Raw genomic sequence first — 17,083 nt, forward strand, 5'->3', positions numbered from 1 at the left:
CAGGAGGCGGTGAATGTGTTTACGAGACCAAATAAGAGGACTCAGTGACCACCTGGATCAAGGCGAGTCCAGGATGAGTCACAAGTTTCCAGCTAGGACATAACACAAAGACTCATGGATAGCGCCAGAGGGTGAGCACGGGGCCAAGGGCGAGGCTGGTGTGGGCCATGATGTGGGGCTGAGGGCATTCCCAAACACCTGCTCCTAGTCTCCCAAGAGTCTCCTCTAAACCCACCTGCTGCAGAACCCTTTCCAGCTTTAATCATCTGCCATGTCATGTTCCTAAGGAGCGATCAGCTCTGTATTTCCCACCGCAGCCCATGAACACGCACTCCACCTAGCTGTATCAACTGAACAGTAAACCCACAGTGGTCTGTACATAATTTTATGATATTTTCAAAAGTTATTATTCATGTCAATTATTACTTTAAATTGATATAAACGTTTTTAGTGTTCCTTTCATTATTTGTTTAGTCTAAAAGAGTTAATAAGAATCATCAATTAGGAGCCACATAGAATATTTTTCTATTTCTAGGTAGGTATGGCACTTATTCATATGGAATATTTCAAACTTAGCAAAGCACAGGGTTTAGACTTTTAAAATCACCCAAGCTGATTCATTTTGTGTGGAAAGGGGGGTTGTTTAAGATGCATAAGCATTTTAAAATTTTACATTATTACATTTTTAGAATTTGTTCCAATGGCTTATATCATATGTAAAAGGGTTTTAATGTTTTTAATTTTAAAAGTTGATTACAGAACAGAAGGCATATTCATAGTGAAAACTCCTATTTCAGGATAATTACGCTTACACAGTTTTTCCAGAAAGAAGCGTCCCAACTTGACCTTAAGCATTTCCCATGTAGCTGACAGGCAAAAAGCAGATTTCTCATATTCTCAAAATGTACTACTAACTATAAAAAAAAAAGTTAACAAATTCATTACATTCAAAAATCCTTTAAACAAGGACTCCCTCCCTCAATTTGCTGGCTTTCTAAGTACCCTAAGGGTCCACCTCAACATGTTAGGGTTATGGATTTGTTTCAGGACCAAAAGAGAATACTACAAAAGTGGAACACAATAAAAATTTGCAACTAATCCAATTTTAAGCCTGTAACATTATAATCTGAAGATACTGAATGAAAGTATTTTACCGTAATTACTTCATTAGAAATATGAACTTTGGTAGAGGAAAAACCTGTGTGCCTATTTTGACTTAAATTAGGAAAGAGCTCTCCTGTTATCCTTGTTCACACTGAGTACGACCAAATGGGACAGGTGTCTGCTCAGCCCACAGAGGATCCATTCCCACCGAGGAGAGCCAGGGGCCATTTCATGAGCCTGCAGCCACTGTCGGGGGCTTTTTTCCCCTTTATTGTCAAACAAATTACCTAAGTATTAAATCTTAGCTTTCACTTGCACTTTCATTTTTGTCTTAATGATCATTTTCACTTAACCAATTTAACAGGTACCTAAAACACCACTTGCATCACAGAGCCCGTTTGTGCCAAGCAGGCTTTTATTTCAGTAGTGACGGCCCATGCCGACTAGGTATTCTCTCTAACGCAGGGAAGAGCCCGGTACCGGAAACAACACTCTGTCACCCCCAGGCACTGATTCCGAAACACGACAGGAAGCCTACAAGGCCCTCACTGCACAGTGCTGACCTGAAGCACATTTACTGTAGTAGAATTCTAAATGTCTCTGTTGTGACTCTCACCTCTTGACTAGCCAGTCAGGTGATGTCGCGTGGTGCCAGTGAGGCCAGGCCCTGTGGGTCAGGGCTCCACGGCCACCGTGCCCTCCCCAGCCGTTGCAGCCGTGTTACAGTCCCACGCTCTTTGTCAAACGAGGGCCCCAGGGAACAGCAGGGCTGACTCAAGCCACATGTGGACCGAAGTCCTGAGTGCATGTTGAGTACATACTAAAAATACACCAATATGAGTCAAAAAGCTCCACATTGTGTATTCAAGACAATAGGATGTACTACATCAGGAACAAAAATTAAACTAGCCAATTAAAACGTTCAACACTAAGAATTTCTCTAACACAAGCAGTAATCAAAAAGAGAATGTCATCCTCAAAATACTAACCAGTTAAGGACAACCAGTTTAAGAGAGAGGTGCCTAAACCTCAGGTCCCCAGGGAACAAGAGGGAAAGGGCGAATCTGCCATCCGAAAAGAAAGATCTATTATTAGTCTTCATTTCCCCCAGAGCCGAACAAGTGCTGTTCCTTATAAAAAGGACACTTGTGGGCTAAAATAACCCAGTGTCACCTAAGACAAATACAGAAAAATGACAGGCAAATATTGGATACACTGAAAACCACACCTGTTGTTTTTTCACGAAAAAAAAAAAGGCACATATACTATCAATGAAACATTTTTAGTTCTAAAACATGCTTTAGGGCTGACAAAAAGTATCATTATATTATTTCATTTGTAGAGCTGTTTCCTACCAGAACATCTCATTTGTTCCAATTAAGTATTGATCATACGTTGTTTGCCACATTCTTCCAGTTTCTCCTGATGAAAAACGCTGCTATGCTTCCCTGCCTGAATCCAACTCCAAACTGTACCATATGTTCCACATTCCATGTTTGTTGTGAAAACAGATACCACAATAAAACACCATTTCATGCAGTTAAAACTTCAATTATCTGCAACTTGTGATATTACATCTAACTTTTAAAAACTTACCAAAATATTATCTATCAGGAGTGAAATTTCATTTTAACATTTCACTGCCTTCTTAAATAGATTGCTAAATGATGAAAGGTCACATTGTTACTATCTCAGCAGAGCTGTACTTATAAAACTGCCAGAGCTACCGCAGCTTAGTACCAGTCTGGGACAATGTTTATCGTAATGCTATTCTCACTCCCAGTTCTTAGTAAATGCTTATCAGCATACCAGGAGGCCGGCAAAATTTTCCACAAGGCTTTCAAGGAAGCTGAAAAGAAGGATGTGGATTCCCAGTAAGACAGCAAAGGGGTGGTGGAAGGCGTCACCTCTCACCTGTTATTCTTGAATTTGGGCATATTGATGTTTGCTGCATTCTACAAATGATTGCATCTTCTAATTTTCTACACACAAATTCTAACTTTTTACATATGGAAGCTTTAGAAGCTTCCTAAAATGGCTTCACTGATTTCTACATTTCGTAATGGGATAGAGAAACACAAGAGAAATTGAAGTTTATGTAGCCTCTGCCTTAACATGCATGAATAGGATACCCACCATTAAGCGTTGCTAATAGAATGTTAATCTTTTTGCTAGTACATTTTAATACATTAAAGCCACATTAAAAGTTGAGAAGATTCTTTCTCAGCATATTATTTTATAACTGAAAATTCATTAATCAGATCAAAATAAAATATTAACCACTATGTCCAAACAACAAACTGACTTGAAAGTGTTTTAACTGAAATAATTACAAGATAGGGCATCGTTACCAAAAAACATTCCCCTCATTGAGGAGGAAAAAAACATGGAGATCTGTTGCAAAATTGGACTTTTCAAATGATACACTCTCTTAAATTTATAAGCGGTCAATATCAACCTTCAAGAAGTAACTGTTTGCCTTCTCTGTGGCAGATTCCATAATAAGGCTCTAACCCCTTATACCTCCATCCACCACAGAGACTGGGGAACTCAAATAGTCCATTTCCCATACTGCCAGTGGAGACAGCAGTGTGGCTGAGATTCAGCCAATAAGATGTAACTCTGGTGCTTTGGCTCCACCCCTTCCCTATTTCTTTCCCGGCTCCCCGCCTGGACCAGCTATGCTGAGAGCATCAGGCGGCAGTCAAGGGGAAAGAGCTGAGAACACAACCGATGTTCATCCTGGCGTTGCTGAGCCGCTGACAACATCAAGCTGCTGCTTTTTAGGTGAGATAAGCTACTACTGCGTAGTTAAGCCGTTGTCACACCCTGCAGCTAAAAGCACTTCTTCACAGTTGCAAAAATGAATACCAAACATAATTTCATGACTTTCATTCTAACTAGACAAATATGTTCACATTCTGCCTCACTCTTACTGAATTATCTAGTCAAAATGGCTCCCTGTAGGGCAGCTTCAAGTAAATGAGGACATTTTGCCCTATTAGGGAGGTTTCCCCTGCTCTTCCTCGGTGCACGTACACACACCCCTCCCTTTCACTATGTAAGTCTTCTTTATCTCACCAGCTCAGCAAAATGAATTCTCTTCGTGCAATGTGCACTGCTTCACTTCATTCAGAGAACATTAACTCTTTGAAGTTCAAAATGACAATTTTCACAATGATACAGACAGGTATAGCCAGCTTCACAGAAAAACTGAACTCAAAACAGGTGGGAAGGAATATTTCTACACAGAAGATTCTTCACTCTCCCCTGACTTACTCTAAAATTGGAACTAACACGTCGAGGTACAATTCTGAAATAGGCTGAGCTGGGTACGCCTGCCAGAGACGCTACCACCAGCACCTCGGGCGAGCCAGCGAAACCCCTTCTGGACTTCTTGGGAGGTGTCTCGCTTCCCTGACGCCGAGGTCTCCATCCACCCCAACATCCTGCAACATCACTCCGAACACGGACAAATTCACTGCCTTTCTTTTCTTTCCCCTATTTAGAGAGGAGATTACATCCTGGATCTGAAAACAGACTTTGTCAATGGGCGCCATGCAGTAACAGTATCCTGAGGCGCCTAGTGCCCAGATATAAGTTCAATGAAAGGACCCTATAATCACCATCCTTGTTGCTTGCACTTCCCTCTCCACATTCTACGCTCAGACATTTACATTAAATTCTTTCACTCCCTTGAAGGAGCCATCCTCTCCCTCGCCTCCACGCTTTCCCAGGCTGTTCTCTGAGCCTAGAACACTTTTTGCTTCTTGGCTAATTCCACACCTCCCAAGGTCCCACGTTACCTGGCACTTCTTCTGGAGCACCTGGATGAAGTTGGCCTCCCCTGCAAGGAGGCTGCATGAAGGCAGGGCCATGTGTGACGCAGTCCTGGCTATATTGTCGGCCTCTAGCACTGGACCTGGCACATAGCACATGTCTAAAATACTTATTTATGAAATGAATGGATTAGTCCCCCAGCATGAAAGACAGCTTGGAAGCAGGGGTGGTATCAAGGACCAAATACAATATCCTCCCATCAGCCCGAAGTATAGGTTGGAGGACATGAAAATGTCAATTATTAGACCTTTTTTTTTTTTTTTTTTACTTATAAGAAGAGCAATTTCAAGTGCTTCAACCTAATAATAAGGCCTGAACTAGAGTAGTGGTAGAGTTAAAAACAAAAAAACAAATGATTTCAAGGAGAGAGTCTTAGATTCTTGCAACCAATTGTGGATAAACGGAGAAGAACACTGAATCAAAGGGAACTGCGGTCTGATGACAGGGTAAGGGAAAGACATGGCGTTATGAGAAGAAATACATAAATTGGGGGTATTAGCTGAATTTGGGAGGTAAGGAGACAACTCTTTTCAATAAGATGAATTTTGAGTTGTTGGTAACACATCCAGGGTTAAAGGGACGTTGGAAATAATCTCACTGATGCCATTATTCTGTAGCCCTGCACGATTAAGGATCAAGGTCATTTAGTTGGTTACCTGGAACCAAGGTCAACACCACTGCCTCTCCAGCAGCCACCAGCACCGCTCCTTTAAGAATACAAACACAAACTACTGCTCTCAGCCCCTGTGGATGACAATACACGCAGTGATTCAACATCCATTCTACTGGGAGACTGATGGGACCTTAATGTAATACGGAAAAGCTCACAGCAGATTCTTACTGGGGCTAAGTAGACTTACAGTCTTTACGTAACTTAAAAATGCTTCCCACACATGCAACTTTTTTTTTTTTTAATCACTATGACTTACTAGTTCTAACAGAATTATAGTAAAATGCCCAGCCAGAAAAATCTATAAGCCAAAAATTCTGAAGAGAGGTCCCAGGTTTTAATTCCATGTCTGCCACTGACCAGGGGCTCTTGGACAAGTTAATACAGTCCTCAGGGCCTCCCACTTCTGGTACACAGTAAGGTAAACTAGACCACCCATAAGGGCACTCTAGCTCTAAAAATTATGACTGCAGTCGAGTGGAGTGTTTCAAAATATTTTGACATAAATTCAGAAAATACAATGTACCTAAAATGCCACTCTTAGTCAAACCCTGGTAATAAAAACTTTGCATCTTTTGCTTAACCTGCCTCGGAAAGCTACCTGCTTCACAAAACTATGACCAACAACCTGTAATGCTCACTAATAGGAGACTGGCTAGATAAATCATGGCTTTCCCAGCGATGGGGTGGTACATGGCTACTAAAAAGAGTGAGGTAGATAAATGTGTTAACACGAAAATCTAAGATTGACTTTCAAAAGCAAGCTATGGAGGGGCATTTATATATAGTATGCTTCCATTTCTGTATAACAACAAAGCACATAAAAGATCTACAAAGACTTACACAGGATTAGAAAATTACCAGAAGGATAGACAAGCACCCTTGAGAGTAGCTGCCCCTGTGGAAAGGGCAGAGGGCCTGGGGAAAGAGGCTTGATTGGAATTATACAACATTCTGCAGTTTCATTCTTTCTTTTTTTTTAACTTGCAACATGGATTTTTTGTGATGTTAAAGTTAAAAACTATTTTGAGCTTGTATGATCATAACAAGTAATTTCAAATAAAGGGTGCCATTACGTTTTTATTTTTTAGGGTTGAAAAAATTACAGTGGCCTTTAGATTGGGGGAGGCCAAGCCCCCGCTCACCTCCTGCCTCACCCCATTTACCTTCATCTGTCAGCTCAGACCAAGAGGGGAAGACTGGCAGGCTCAGGCAACAGGCCGAGGGGCATAATGAGACGAGAGGATGAGGTGCTGGAAAAAATGAGTCGTTCCACAGGGGAAGGGGGCGCCTGTGGGAAAACTAAGAACCGTCAGCTGAAAAATGTCTCTGTGGACAGAGATGAAAAACAAGACACCGAAGGGCTGACATGCATAGGAAACAAGAAAAAAATCTTCCATTTACATACGCACAGTTAGCACTAACCAGGCAGAATCAAATAGGGTGGGCACTCCAGTTTTTACAGAATTGATTTTATGAAATTCCTGGTAAGCATAAAATCAGTGTAATTCACCATCGCTGCCATGATCCTGTAGAACAAGAGCGGCTGCGGGAGGCAACGGGCTCCCCTGATGCAGGGTGACACATGCCTAAATCATGCCCTGCGTGTATTTCCACCTGAAGCCCAGAAAATAAAAAGCAGATACAAACAAACAGTGGAGGCCGTCTTCTGTGACTGCAAACATTTTCATAGGAAGCTTGGAAAACTTCATTTGTGGTGCCTTATATTACCTTTCCACAACGATTAGGTTGTTTTATTTCAGAAATGTTGATGCTACGGAAATCTTTCAGTATGTGAAACTAACCTTTCATAACCACAGGGAGAAAGCACATTGTGACAAACTCCAGAAACCTCTCATTTCATCTCCTTCTTTAAGAGATGGAAATCTTCTCCTTTGTTTACCTACGTCTTGTTTCCAAACTCATTTGAAGTAAAATGTAATTTAGCAGGTGTCGATTTTCAGATTCGGTTGAAGTCAGAAAACAGAGGTAGGGGACACCCAGGCAACAGTGCTGCGTCCCATAAACAAACCAAGCACACCTCTGCTTGCAACCAGTGAAAGTACCATGCACACTCACGTATGGAAACACAAAACTGCTGATGTTTATAAATGAAGCCTAGTTCTCTCATTTGTTTCCTTCCTCCAACTCTCGTCTCCTCAGAAAATGTCTGATAAACATCTGCAAATTAATGAAGATGTCCCCCCTGTGCAACATTAAAACAATGACCCAGCAAGACAAACCTGTGTGGAAAATCACAGTGCTTTTCCTCAACCCCGAAGGAAGTCGGAGGTTTCGAAGCAGTCCTTTGGCTGTCAGTCGGACGTGAATGGTAGATAAGGAGAATTTGGGAGACAGCAACATGTCTTCGGAGCAGGTGGAAAGATTTAACGGAAGAAACAGCTCCCGTGAACTATTGCATACTGTCTTTTTAAACTCAGCTCTCTTCGAGGCCAAGAAATACAGCGAGAGAAAACAAGCTACATAGCGAATGCCACTGCACCACACAGACACAAGAGGAAAACCCCAGCGCTCCCCAGGCGTTCCTGGCTTCCGTTTTCACTTCCAGATGTTGCCAAAACAATGCTGTTCCTCTGAATAAAGATCTCCCTTGGCCGACCAGCCGTAAGCAGCCTTTGACTGACCTCACACTGCACACGCTTATGGGATTGTTTCGGTTTCCACCAGAGACGGTGGAAGGAGGAGAAAGTGGGTGGTCTAAAGGGCTTTATACAACGACCAATAATGTCACAGATTCTGTAACCCCTTGGAAGCTCATTAAGGGAAATTAACTATTTCCAGTACTTCATGTTTAATTAGGAACTAGAAAAAAAATTAAGATTGCATTAAAGTAATCTGTGTTCTGATTTTTAAAATTTAACTATATTCATATGAATAAACACTGGGCATTTTTCCAGATATTTTCTAGTAAACCTATACTGATTACCTGAGACAAAAACATTTTTTTAAATGGCTTCAAACAATAAAGACTCTCATTTATATAAAACAACTTTTAAAAAAATTCTAATGTATTAATGGCAGATTGGTAAAAGGTAAAAGTTCAACTTTAACACACACACTCTGAGGATCTCTCTAATAACCAACCATAAGAGGTTAATGCAATTTCACTCTACCCAATATATGTAGTATAATACTCCCAATGGAATAAAAATTAATCAGGCTGTTTTCTAAGGCCTACATTTATTGCTTGAGTAATTACATTTATAGACAATCAGGTGGCCTGTCTCAGTAACGTTTTGAGACTAGGAACATGGGGAGGGGTGTGGTTTTATGTGTTTTATATTGGGATCTATTAAATGCTTATTTTAGTCAAGTGGTTTATAAAAATACACTGAAGTATGATGGTCAAACGCCAAAATTAGTTGAAAGATATAGGTAGTTACCCTGGCAATGTGCTACTTTAAGTAAAGCTAGTACTATTAAACCAGGAATAGCCCAAACTGGTAACATTTTTATCTTCAAAACGTATAAGGAAACAATGCATAAAACACACACTCTATGCTTATTTCCAAGATTTCCTTAATAAATAAAATAACTGTAGAAATTGTTAACCATAAATAAACCTGTGAAATTCTATTAAAACGTGCAGGAAGCAGTTATTCTTATAGAAAATTTAGAGAGCATTTAGGATGTAAAAAAGGGAAGGAGACAGTCAGGAAAGGAAATTTTGTATAATTCTTTCTCTCTTCACTCAACTCCCTGCCTGCCATTTTAGAGGCTGTCAATGAGACAGACAAACCCAAGAACCGTCAAGGGTTAGCTTCGGGAAAGATAAAGACTTGTTCACACACAATGCATCTTTGTAAGCACATTGCACCCATGGTCACTGAAGCACAAACCCTGAAGAATTAAAGTTTAAAAAAGCTATGCTTAGGTGTTGCCTTAACAGTTTTCACAGTGCATTATTACTAAAAAACAACCACCTTTCTTCCAAGCTCTACACGTTAATGTGCCGTAACCATCTGTCGTCCCTGCCCCACAGCCCCATAAACTCCTAAAAACCAAGATGCCAGTCAGCATGAAAATTATAAATACAAGAATAAAGTTAAATATCGATATTAAAAATATAGACACCATCTATATAGAATTTTTTTGTTTCAGGGTTTGGTTTAGTTAAGCAATAGTAAACTCTGCATTAGCCTGGTTAAAAGGGAAATCCTTTACCCTACACGACCCAAAAGAAGAGATTATCAACACGTCACAGTTTTGTATTCATTACCGTTTTTACTTGAACTACACTAAGTCACATATGTTAAAAGCAAATGTTGCTCATGATCTTTTTAAACAGCAGAGCAAGGAACTGCAATAATAAAGAGAAGCAGTGCCCGACACAAGGGAAAACCAAGTCAGAATGCGTACTTCTTGTTCTTCCAGAGAGGCTGCAATAAGTGTTAAGATTCACAGCTCATGCTTGGCTGCGATTCCTTCCCATCGTCTGCCCCCTGGTGGCTGCCTGGGACAAGTGCGCCAAAGCCCAGGGGCAACCTTGGCGATCCGACTGTCAACTCCACCAGTGCACTGTGCCAGCTACTCTCCTAACCATGTCACACGGGCACACCCTTTTAAGTAACGGAAGAAGAAGTTATTGTAGAGTTGCAGCTGTTTTTGTAATAGATATACATACTCTGGCAGTTGGGGAAGCACAGATTTAAAAATTGGCTCAAAGAGGTGGCCCCTTTGATTACTTATTTGGAGAGCTTGTTAGGGCTCCTGCACTAGTCTAGCTGCAGTTTCTGAAGTTATGCTAAATATTGGATGAACACCTAAAGATAAGAAAGTGTCCATTTTTGTTACTCTGCAAAGTATTTAACTGATTTAAGAGAACATGACAGCAATCACCAGGGGCAGTAAGGAAAAATTTAAGGAACTTTTTGGTACCTAAGATAGTAAGATGTAATTACAGTTGTAAAAATTAGGAACGAGTTTTCTTGAAGAACAGCAAAACTTGTGTTAGTATGTGAAATGGAAAAACAAAACCATGATTTAAGATTTTATGTATAATTGGATCTCATCCTTAAGCAAAACCAATAAAGAATACTGAAGCAAATATAGCAAACTGTCAGCAATGCTTTGGGAGTACAGGTCGGCAAGACATTTTAATTTAAAAAAATTCATATTCCCATTTTTTAAAAACAAAGATCATAGAAAAAGAAACTTTAAAAAGTCTAAGTGACAGAATAGCTTTATAAAAAAACTTCAAAATACGCTGAAGTGTCTATTGATGATGCCAAAAAAAGAAAAATTGTATAGTCTTTAAGTAAGGTTTAAGAAACAAAAGATATGATATGGATGGTGTAAGAGTTTGGCAGAAGGTTTCATATCACAATATATTCAAACAAGAACCACAGACTCCATGGCAGTGCGTGCGTGTGTGTGTATGTGTGTTTCATCAGTGACTTGATTTTAGAAAAAACAATGATGCTATGACTTTAGCATATGCTTTGTAGCAGGAAATGTGTCCAGACTGGCACTGATTTGCTCATTGTTATTAACAATAATGAAGAATCTGGGGATTAATACTTAGGGAATTTACTCATCCGTATACAAGTCATCGACCACGGAGTATCCATCTTCACACTGACCTCTTAACTTCCCCTAGTACAACACTAATTGCCACATTTTCTTCATTTTTATGCCTCATAATCTTTACTAGCTTACATTCAAATCTCTATTCCACTTGCAGAATGTTCAACTCAGAGACCAATTTTCCATACTGTCCTCTTCCTTAGTAGGAAGAATGCTGATAACACACACTATGAATCATTATCAAAAAATTCACACAAAACAATACGAAAAAACTTCCACCTCCACCCACCCCTAAGTTCTTAAGTTCTTCACATCAGTAACGTTGCTTTTTATTTCTTTAGTCTGCCAAAATAGGAGCTCTAATGTCTTATCTATATACTATGTTTTTTTGAAAAACAAAAATTCCATTATGTTCACTGTAGAATATTTTTGTAAAAAATTAAATAACTTGGACATCAGAGTACCCTGTAACAGGGTTTTAAACTCAATTTAAGCTTTATCAATGTATTAAAAATGTCACACTTATATTTCCATGGTATTAAATAGCCCTCTATCATTATTTTAAGGACTTGCACAATTCTGAAAGGCAATAAATAAGAGAATCATTTTCCCAGAATCAATTCTGATAAATGGAATTCCTGGGAAGCAGGCTTCTGTTTTGTTTCCAAAGAGCCCCTAGGAAGGCTGTCCTAACTTGTACTCCCCTCAGTAGTGTGTATGAAGCATCTGTTCCTCACTTATTCACCAATACTGGGTGCTACTCTTAAAACTGTACAAGAACTGATAACACAGTGTTTCAATTAGCATCACGTAAAGTTGCTGCTTATGGCCCTAAGCCCTCCATATCCCTTCTGTGTGTCTGTCCATCTATGTTTCCATTGTGGAGTGACCTTATCTTGCTGATTTGAAAATGCCCGATATGGGGTAAACATGTCACCTGTTGTCCCAGTTTATTGTGTGCCTGAAAAAACTGTTTATGATTTTTAAATTGAGATATGATTGACATACCACATTCTGTTAGCTTCCGGTGTACAACATCATGACTCCATCTTTGTATATCCGTGGAATGATCACAACAATAAGCCTAGTTACAGCTAACGACCATTACCACTTTATGATGTTTCTGATAAACAGGAGGCTTAAAACTTTTGTTTTCATCATTTTCAACCTTTCCTTTTATATTCATGTCCCTGGAAAGGCCTTTTCTATCCCAGTCTATTTCCTTAATGCTCTTATCCTAATTATTGTTTGAAATGTTGATCGATTTGGAATATATTTGGATGTAGTATGAGTAGGAACCTTGCTCCCAAAAGACAGCCTTCGTTGCAGCAAGATTTAGTGAACAATCCACAGTTCTCCCTGATTTGAAACACTGAATTTATTACCTATCAGAAGAGCGTCTGCTTTTTAAGACTGAGAGAGAGGAAAGTAATAATCCTAAATCAGCACTGAGTGTCACTCCCGCTGCCACCAGAGGAAACCCAGGCCACACCGGTGCGACCTCATCGGAGCAGGTCTGCAGCTCGCAGCCTTTTCCCAGCACTTGGACAGGGGTTGCAGAAAGCCAGCCCAGCCCCCTGCGCGGAATGTGGTAGGTGGGTGTGGAAGGCTCAGTGCATTTCCCCCTCTCCAGGGCAGACACCACGGCACCTGGGGCGGATAAGGCTGTGTAAAACAATCAGGGGCTGGATAAATACGACTCTGATGCTTCGGTACCCCAAATAGCTTTAATGTCCGGGGGACTGAGGTAACAGTAGCATGTGGAATGTGTGACATCTTCCTTATAAACAGTAAACCAAATTTTATTTAGAGTCGATATTGGCTAGAATCTTATCACATCATAATCTTTAAATAAATCACAACAGTGTCCTGTGGGGATGGTTTTTGACTTTCAGTGGTTCTCCCAGCTGGCTCCAATGATTTAAAGTAATCCAACTGCCTGGAAAAGAGCTCTAGAAGCCACTAGACCCGTCAGAACAATGCAGGGGATAATCATCAACGTCATCAGAAGCAGAAGTAGTTATCATTTGAGAGCTTTTATAACAATAATCCCCTGAGGCCAAAATTATTCCTATACTGGGAATTATTCCTCCCTGGAGAGGCTTAGCACCCAGCCCAGGGTCAGGACTCACACAGAAGGTGGCCAGACCAAGATTTAAACCAACACTCCATGCCTCCAAAGTTCAGAGTGACAGCGGATGAAAAGCACAGCCAATAACACTGCAATATCTTGGCGAGCTGACTGTGCTTATCACAGTGAGGATTTTACTTGTATATAATTGTCTAGGTGAGACAGGGACCATGGGTGTAGACAGAATAGGGTGAGGGCCTCCGGAAAAAGCAAGGCAGCATATTTGCACTCAGAGCAATGTAACAATGGGCAAAGAAGTCCCTACTGAACCTCTATGTTAAACATTAAGCCGTAGAATCATTCTTCAGTGAGATGAGTTAATGTTCCCCAGATAAAGAAGAGTAGCACATGATTTATTATGCTGATCATTTGTAACCATGTGTAAGATTCACTTTAGCACTAAAAGGCCCAGGCCTCTGTGCTGTCTTTCCTCCATCAGATCTGACGAGGTGATTCTGCAAACTGGGCAACTAACTTAGCATGCAGACCCAGCTGTAGACGGCCTGGTAAAAGGCAGGAAGAATTCCATCTTAAAGATAAGATTGCATTTAAACACCCAGGAAGTTCAAGAGGCAGGATTCTTTAGCAAATAGACAATACCTCGGCCCACCTTGGGGGCTGGGCAGGAAGCCTTTTCATATGCTCCCAGACCAAGGCGCCGGAGAGAAATCAAGGCAGGAAATTCCTTACGTTAAGTTAATTTTTAATATTTAGGGACCACTTAACAAGTCCACACCCCTAAGTTTTTCATGTTCTCGAAAAATCCTCAACTGCCTATAAAACCCCCTAGACAATGCAGCACTATGGGCTCTCTTGTCCCCTCCTGGCGTGAGCCAGGAGCTCTATTCTCTCACTTTATTTCTAAATAAAAGCCTGTACCTTGCTCTCCTACCTTGACTGTTTGTGAAGCTCATTCTTCGGCTTCGTGAACAAGAACCCCGGCATCACAGGCACTATGCTGTACACCTGAAACCAGTATTGTATATCATCTATACTTCAGTAAGTCCATTCTCTTTCTGATCTTCATTGTCTTAGGAGATAATGGAATTGTCTTTCAAATAGTTGATTAAATATTAAACTAAAACAATGATGTACAATTTTCAACTATTACAGTAGCCAACAATTGATTTTTAATTGTATTTTTTATTAAAGTGTAGTTGACATACAATATTATATTGATTTCAAGTATACAACACAGTGCTTCAACAGGGACACACATTATTTAATCCTCATCCCCACCAGTGGGTCACTATCTGTCAACATAGGAAGAAGTTACAGAATCACTGGCTATGTTCTCCAAGCTCTACTACTAGCCCCGTGACCAACTTATACTGGGATGGAGATTTTTGTTTCTCTCTATCTCCCTCATGTTCCTTCCCCTCCCCCATGGTGACCACCAGTCACTTCTCAGTGTCTGTGAGTCCACTGCTGATTTGTTCATTTTGTTTTGTTTTGTTTTTAGATTCCACATATAACCAAAATCATATGGTAGCTGCCTTTCTCTGCCTGGCTTATTTCACTGAGCATAATTCCTCCTAGGTCCATCCATGTTGTGGCAAATGACAGGATTTCTTTGTTATGGCTGAAAAATATTCCATTGTGTATATGTATATCTTCTTTACCCCAACAACTAAACAAACGATATCCAATGTCGACTAGAGTCCGGTAAAGCCAGCACTCTCTTATGATGTCAGTCTGTTGTCAGTCAGATATGAAGCTTTTGGAAAGCCATCTGGTTGAGTGAAATGACTAAAAATATGCATGTATTTTGATCACTTACACTACTTTATATAATCTATCACAAGAAACTTCCCCAAGGGTCACTGACATGCTTTGGAAATAGGCATGACGTCAGTCCAACAATGTGACAAGGGAAAATACCTGATTCTAATAGTTTTCCTCTGTAGTAATATATTGGGGATCATTATTTACTATGCCTGTCAGAAGAAATATCCTTTGTAATAGTTATGATTCACAGAGTTGAGACATGAATTATAAGACTGCCTTTCCAAGTTTCATGTTTAATTCAGATTAAAACAGGCATATCAGATGTCTTTAGCCAGCCTGTCCCCTGACCAGTATCAAGGGCAGCTTCCAAAACACAGAAAAGTCACAAGTACTCAGGAAGAGAACTGCATAACTTGTATTTTGAAAACCACACAAAAATGTTCAAGGAAATTAATGGTGACCTAACTAAAAGGGATGACATCTTATATTCATGAATTGCAATACTGAATACAGTAAAAATGTCAATATTCTACAAATTCATCTACAGATTCAATGCAGTCTCAGTCGAAATATCAGCTGACTTCTTTACAGAAACTGATGTTGACCCTAAAGTTCATGTGGAAATGCAAGGGACTCAGAACAACCAAAACAATCTTGAAAAGAAGAACAAATTAGAGGACTCAGACTTCATGATTTCAAAACTATTTACACACAATAATCAAGATAGTGTAGTTTTGGCAAAGAGAGACACACAGATCCATGGAATAGATTTGAGAGTCAAGAAGTAAATCCTCACATTTACAGCCAACTATTTTTAATAAGGTGTTCAATGAGGAAAGAATAGTGTTTTTAACAAACCATGCTGGGATAACTGGATATCTACATGCAAAAGAATGAAGGTGGACACCTTACTTTACATCATAACAATAATTGGCTCAAAATAGATCAAAGACCTAAGTATTAGAGCTTAAAGTAAAAACTCTTAGGAGGAGACATAAAAATAAATCTTCATGGCCTAGTATTGAGCAACAGTTTCTTAGTTACAACATCAAAAGCATACAATAAAAGAAAAAGAAAACAGATAAACCGGATCTCATCAAAATTAAAAGTGTTTGTGCTTCAAAGGGCATTTGAAATATGTGAAAAGATAACCCACAGAATGGGAGAAAAATATTTGAAAATCATCTATCTGAAAAGAATCTAGCATTCAAGATACATAAAGAATTCCTATAGTTAATTGATAACAATACAAGTAACATAAAAGTGGGCAAAGGATTTGAAAAAATTTTTCCCTAGAGAAGATATACAAATGGTCAATAAACTTTATAAAAAGATGCTCAACATCATGAGCCTCTAGGGAAATGCAAATCAAAACTACAATGAGATGCCACTTCATACCCATCAGAATGACTGTAACAAAAAAGCCAGACAAAAGCAAGTGTTGGCAAGGAGTGGAGAAACTACATCCGTCATACACTGCTGGTGGAAATGTAAAACAGTGCAGCCACTCTGGAAAATATTCTAGAAGTTTCAAAGTTACATATAGAGTTATACCACCTGGCTTTCTGATAAAGGTTATCTGATATTCTAACATAAAGTGATCCTATATTAGGTATCTTTTTCTCCTAAATACCAGGATGTACTAGAAATTTTAAATGAAAGCAACTAAAAAACCCAATGTGTACAGAACAGTCTCTTTTAGCTTTTTAAACTAGAAGAGTTTTCATAAACATATGTATTCAAACTCAGGCTGTTGGAGACCTTTGGAATTTTAAATTAGAACACTTAAGAATACTACAGAGCTGAGTATTCTCTAGCTTTAAGAACCTACAAAAAGTTAACAATTGTGATAAAATTTCCTGCCTTATTAAGCTCAGGAAACTGAACACATCTTGGCAGCATTGAGAATATTAGTTTTCCTCTATGTTACAATACCTAACCTCTTTTTTTATTTTAACTTACTATCTATATATTGGTCAGGCACAAATTTACACCTCCTGCCCAGGTTTCCCTCCCTAGATCATGCCCTTAGCCAGGCCTCTCATAGGAACACGTAACCCTCC

At 39.6% G+C, this 17,083-nt stretch overlaps 1 protein-coding gene across 12 annotated transcripts in view; it reads right to left on the bottom strand.

Moving 5' to 3' along the window:
* Positions 1 to 17,083, bottom strand: part of MTUS1 (microtubule associated scaffold protein 1) — a 129,925-nt gene that overhangs the window by 39,850 nt on the left and 72,992 nt on the right. Inside the window, exon 1 of one of the 12 annotated variants that reach the window (XM_073219103.1) lies at positions 7,858 to 8,297. The exons of the other annotated variants lie outside the window; for them this stretch is intronic. Within the exon in view, the coding sequence (XP_073075204.1) occupies positions 7,858 to 7,978 (121 nt within the window). The 5' untranslated portion in view covers positions 7,979 to 8,297. Of the gene's footprint in view, positions 1 to 7,857; positions 8,298 to 17,083 lie in introns of those variants that run through there. 12 annotated transcript variants of the gene reach the window in all.

The sequence above is a fragment of the Manis javanica genome, chromosome 12, assembly GCF_040802235.1.
Source record: "Manis javanica isolate MJ-LG chromosome 12, MJ_LKY, whole genome shotgun sequence".
NCBI lineage: Eukaryota > Metazoa > Chordata > Mammalia > Pholidota > Manidae > Manis > Manis javanica.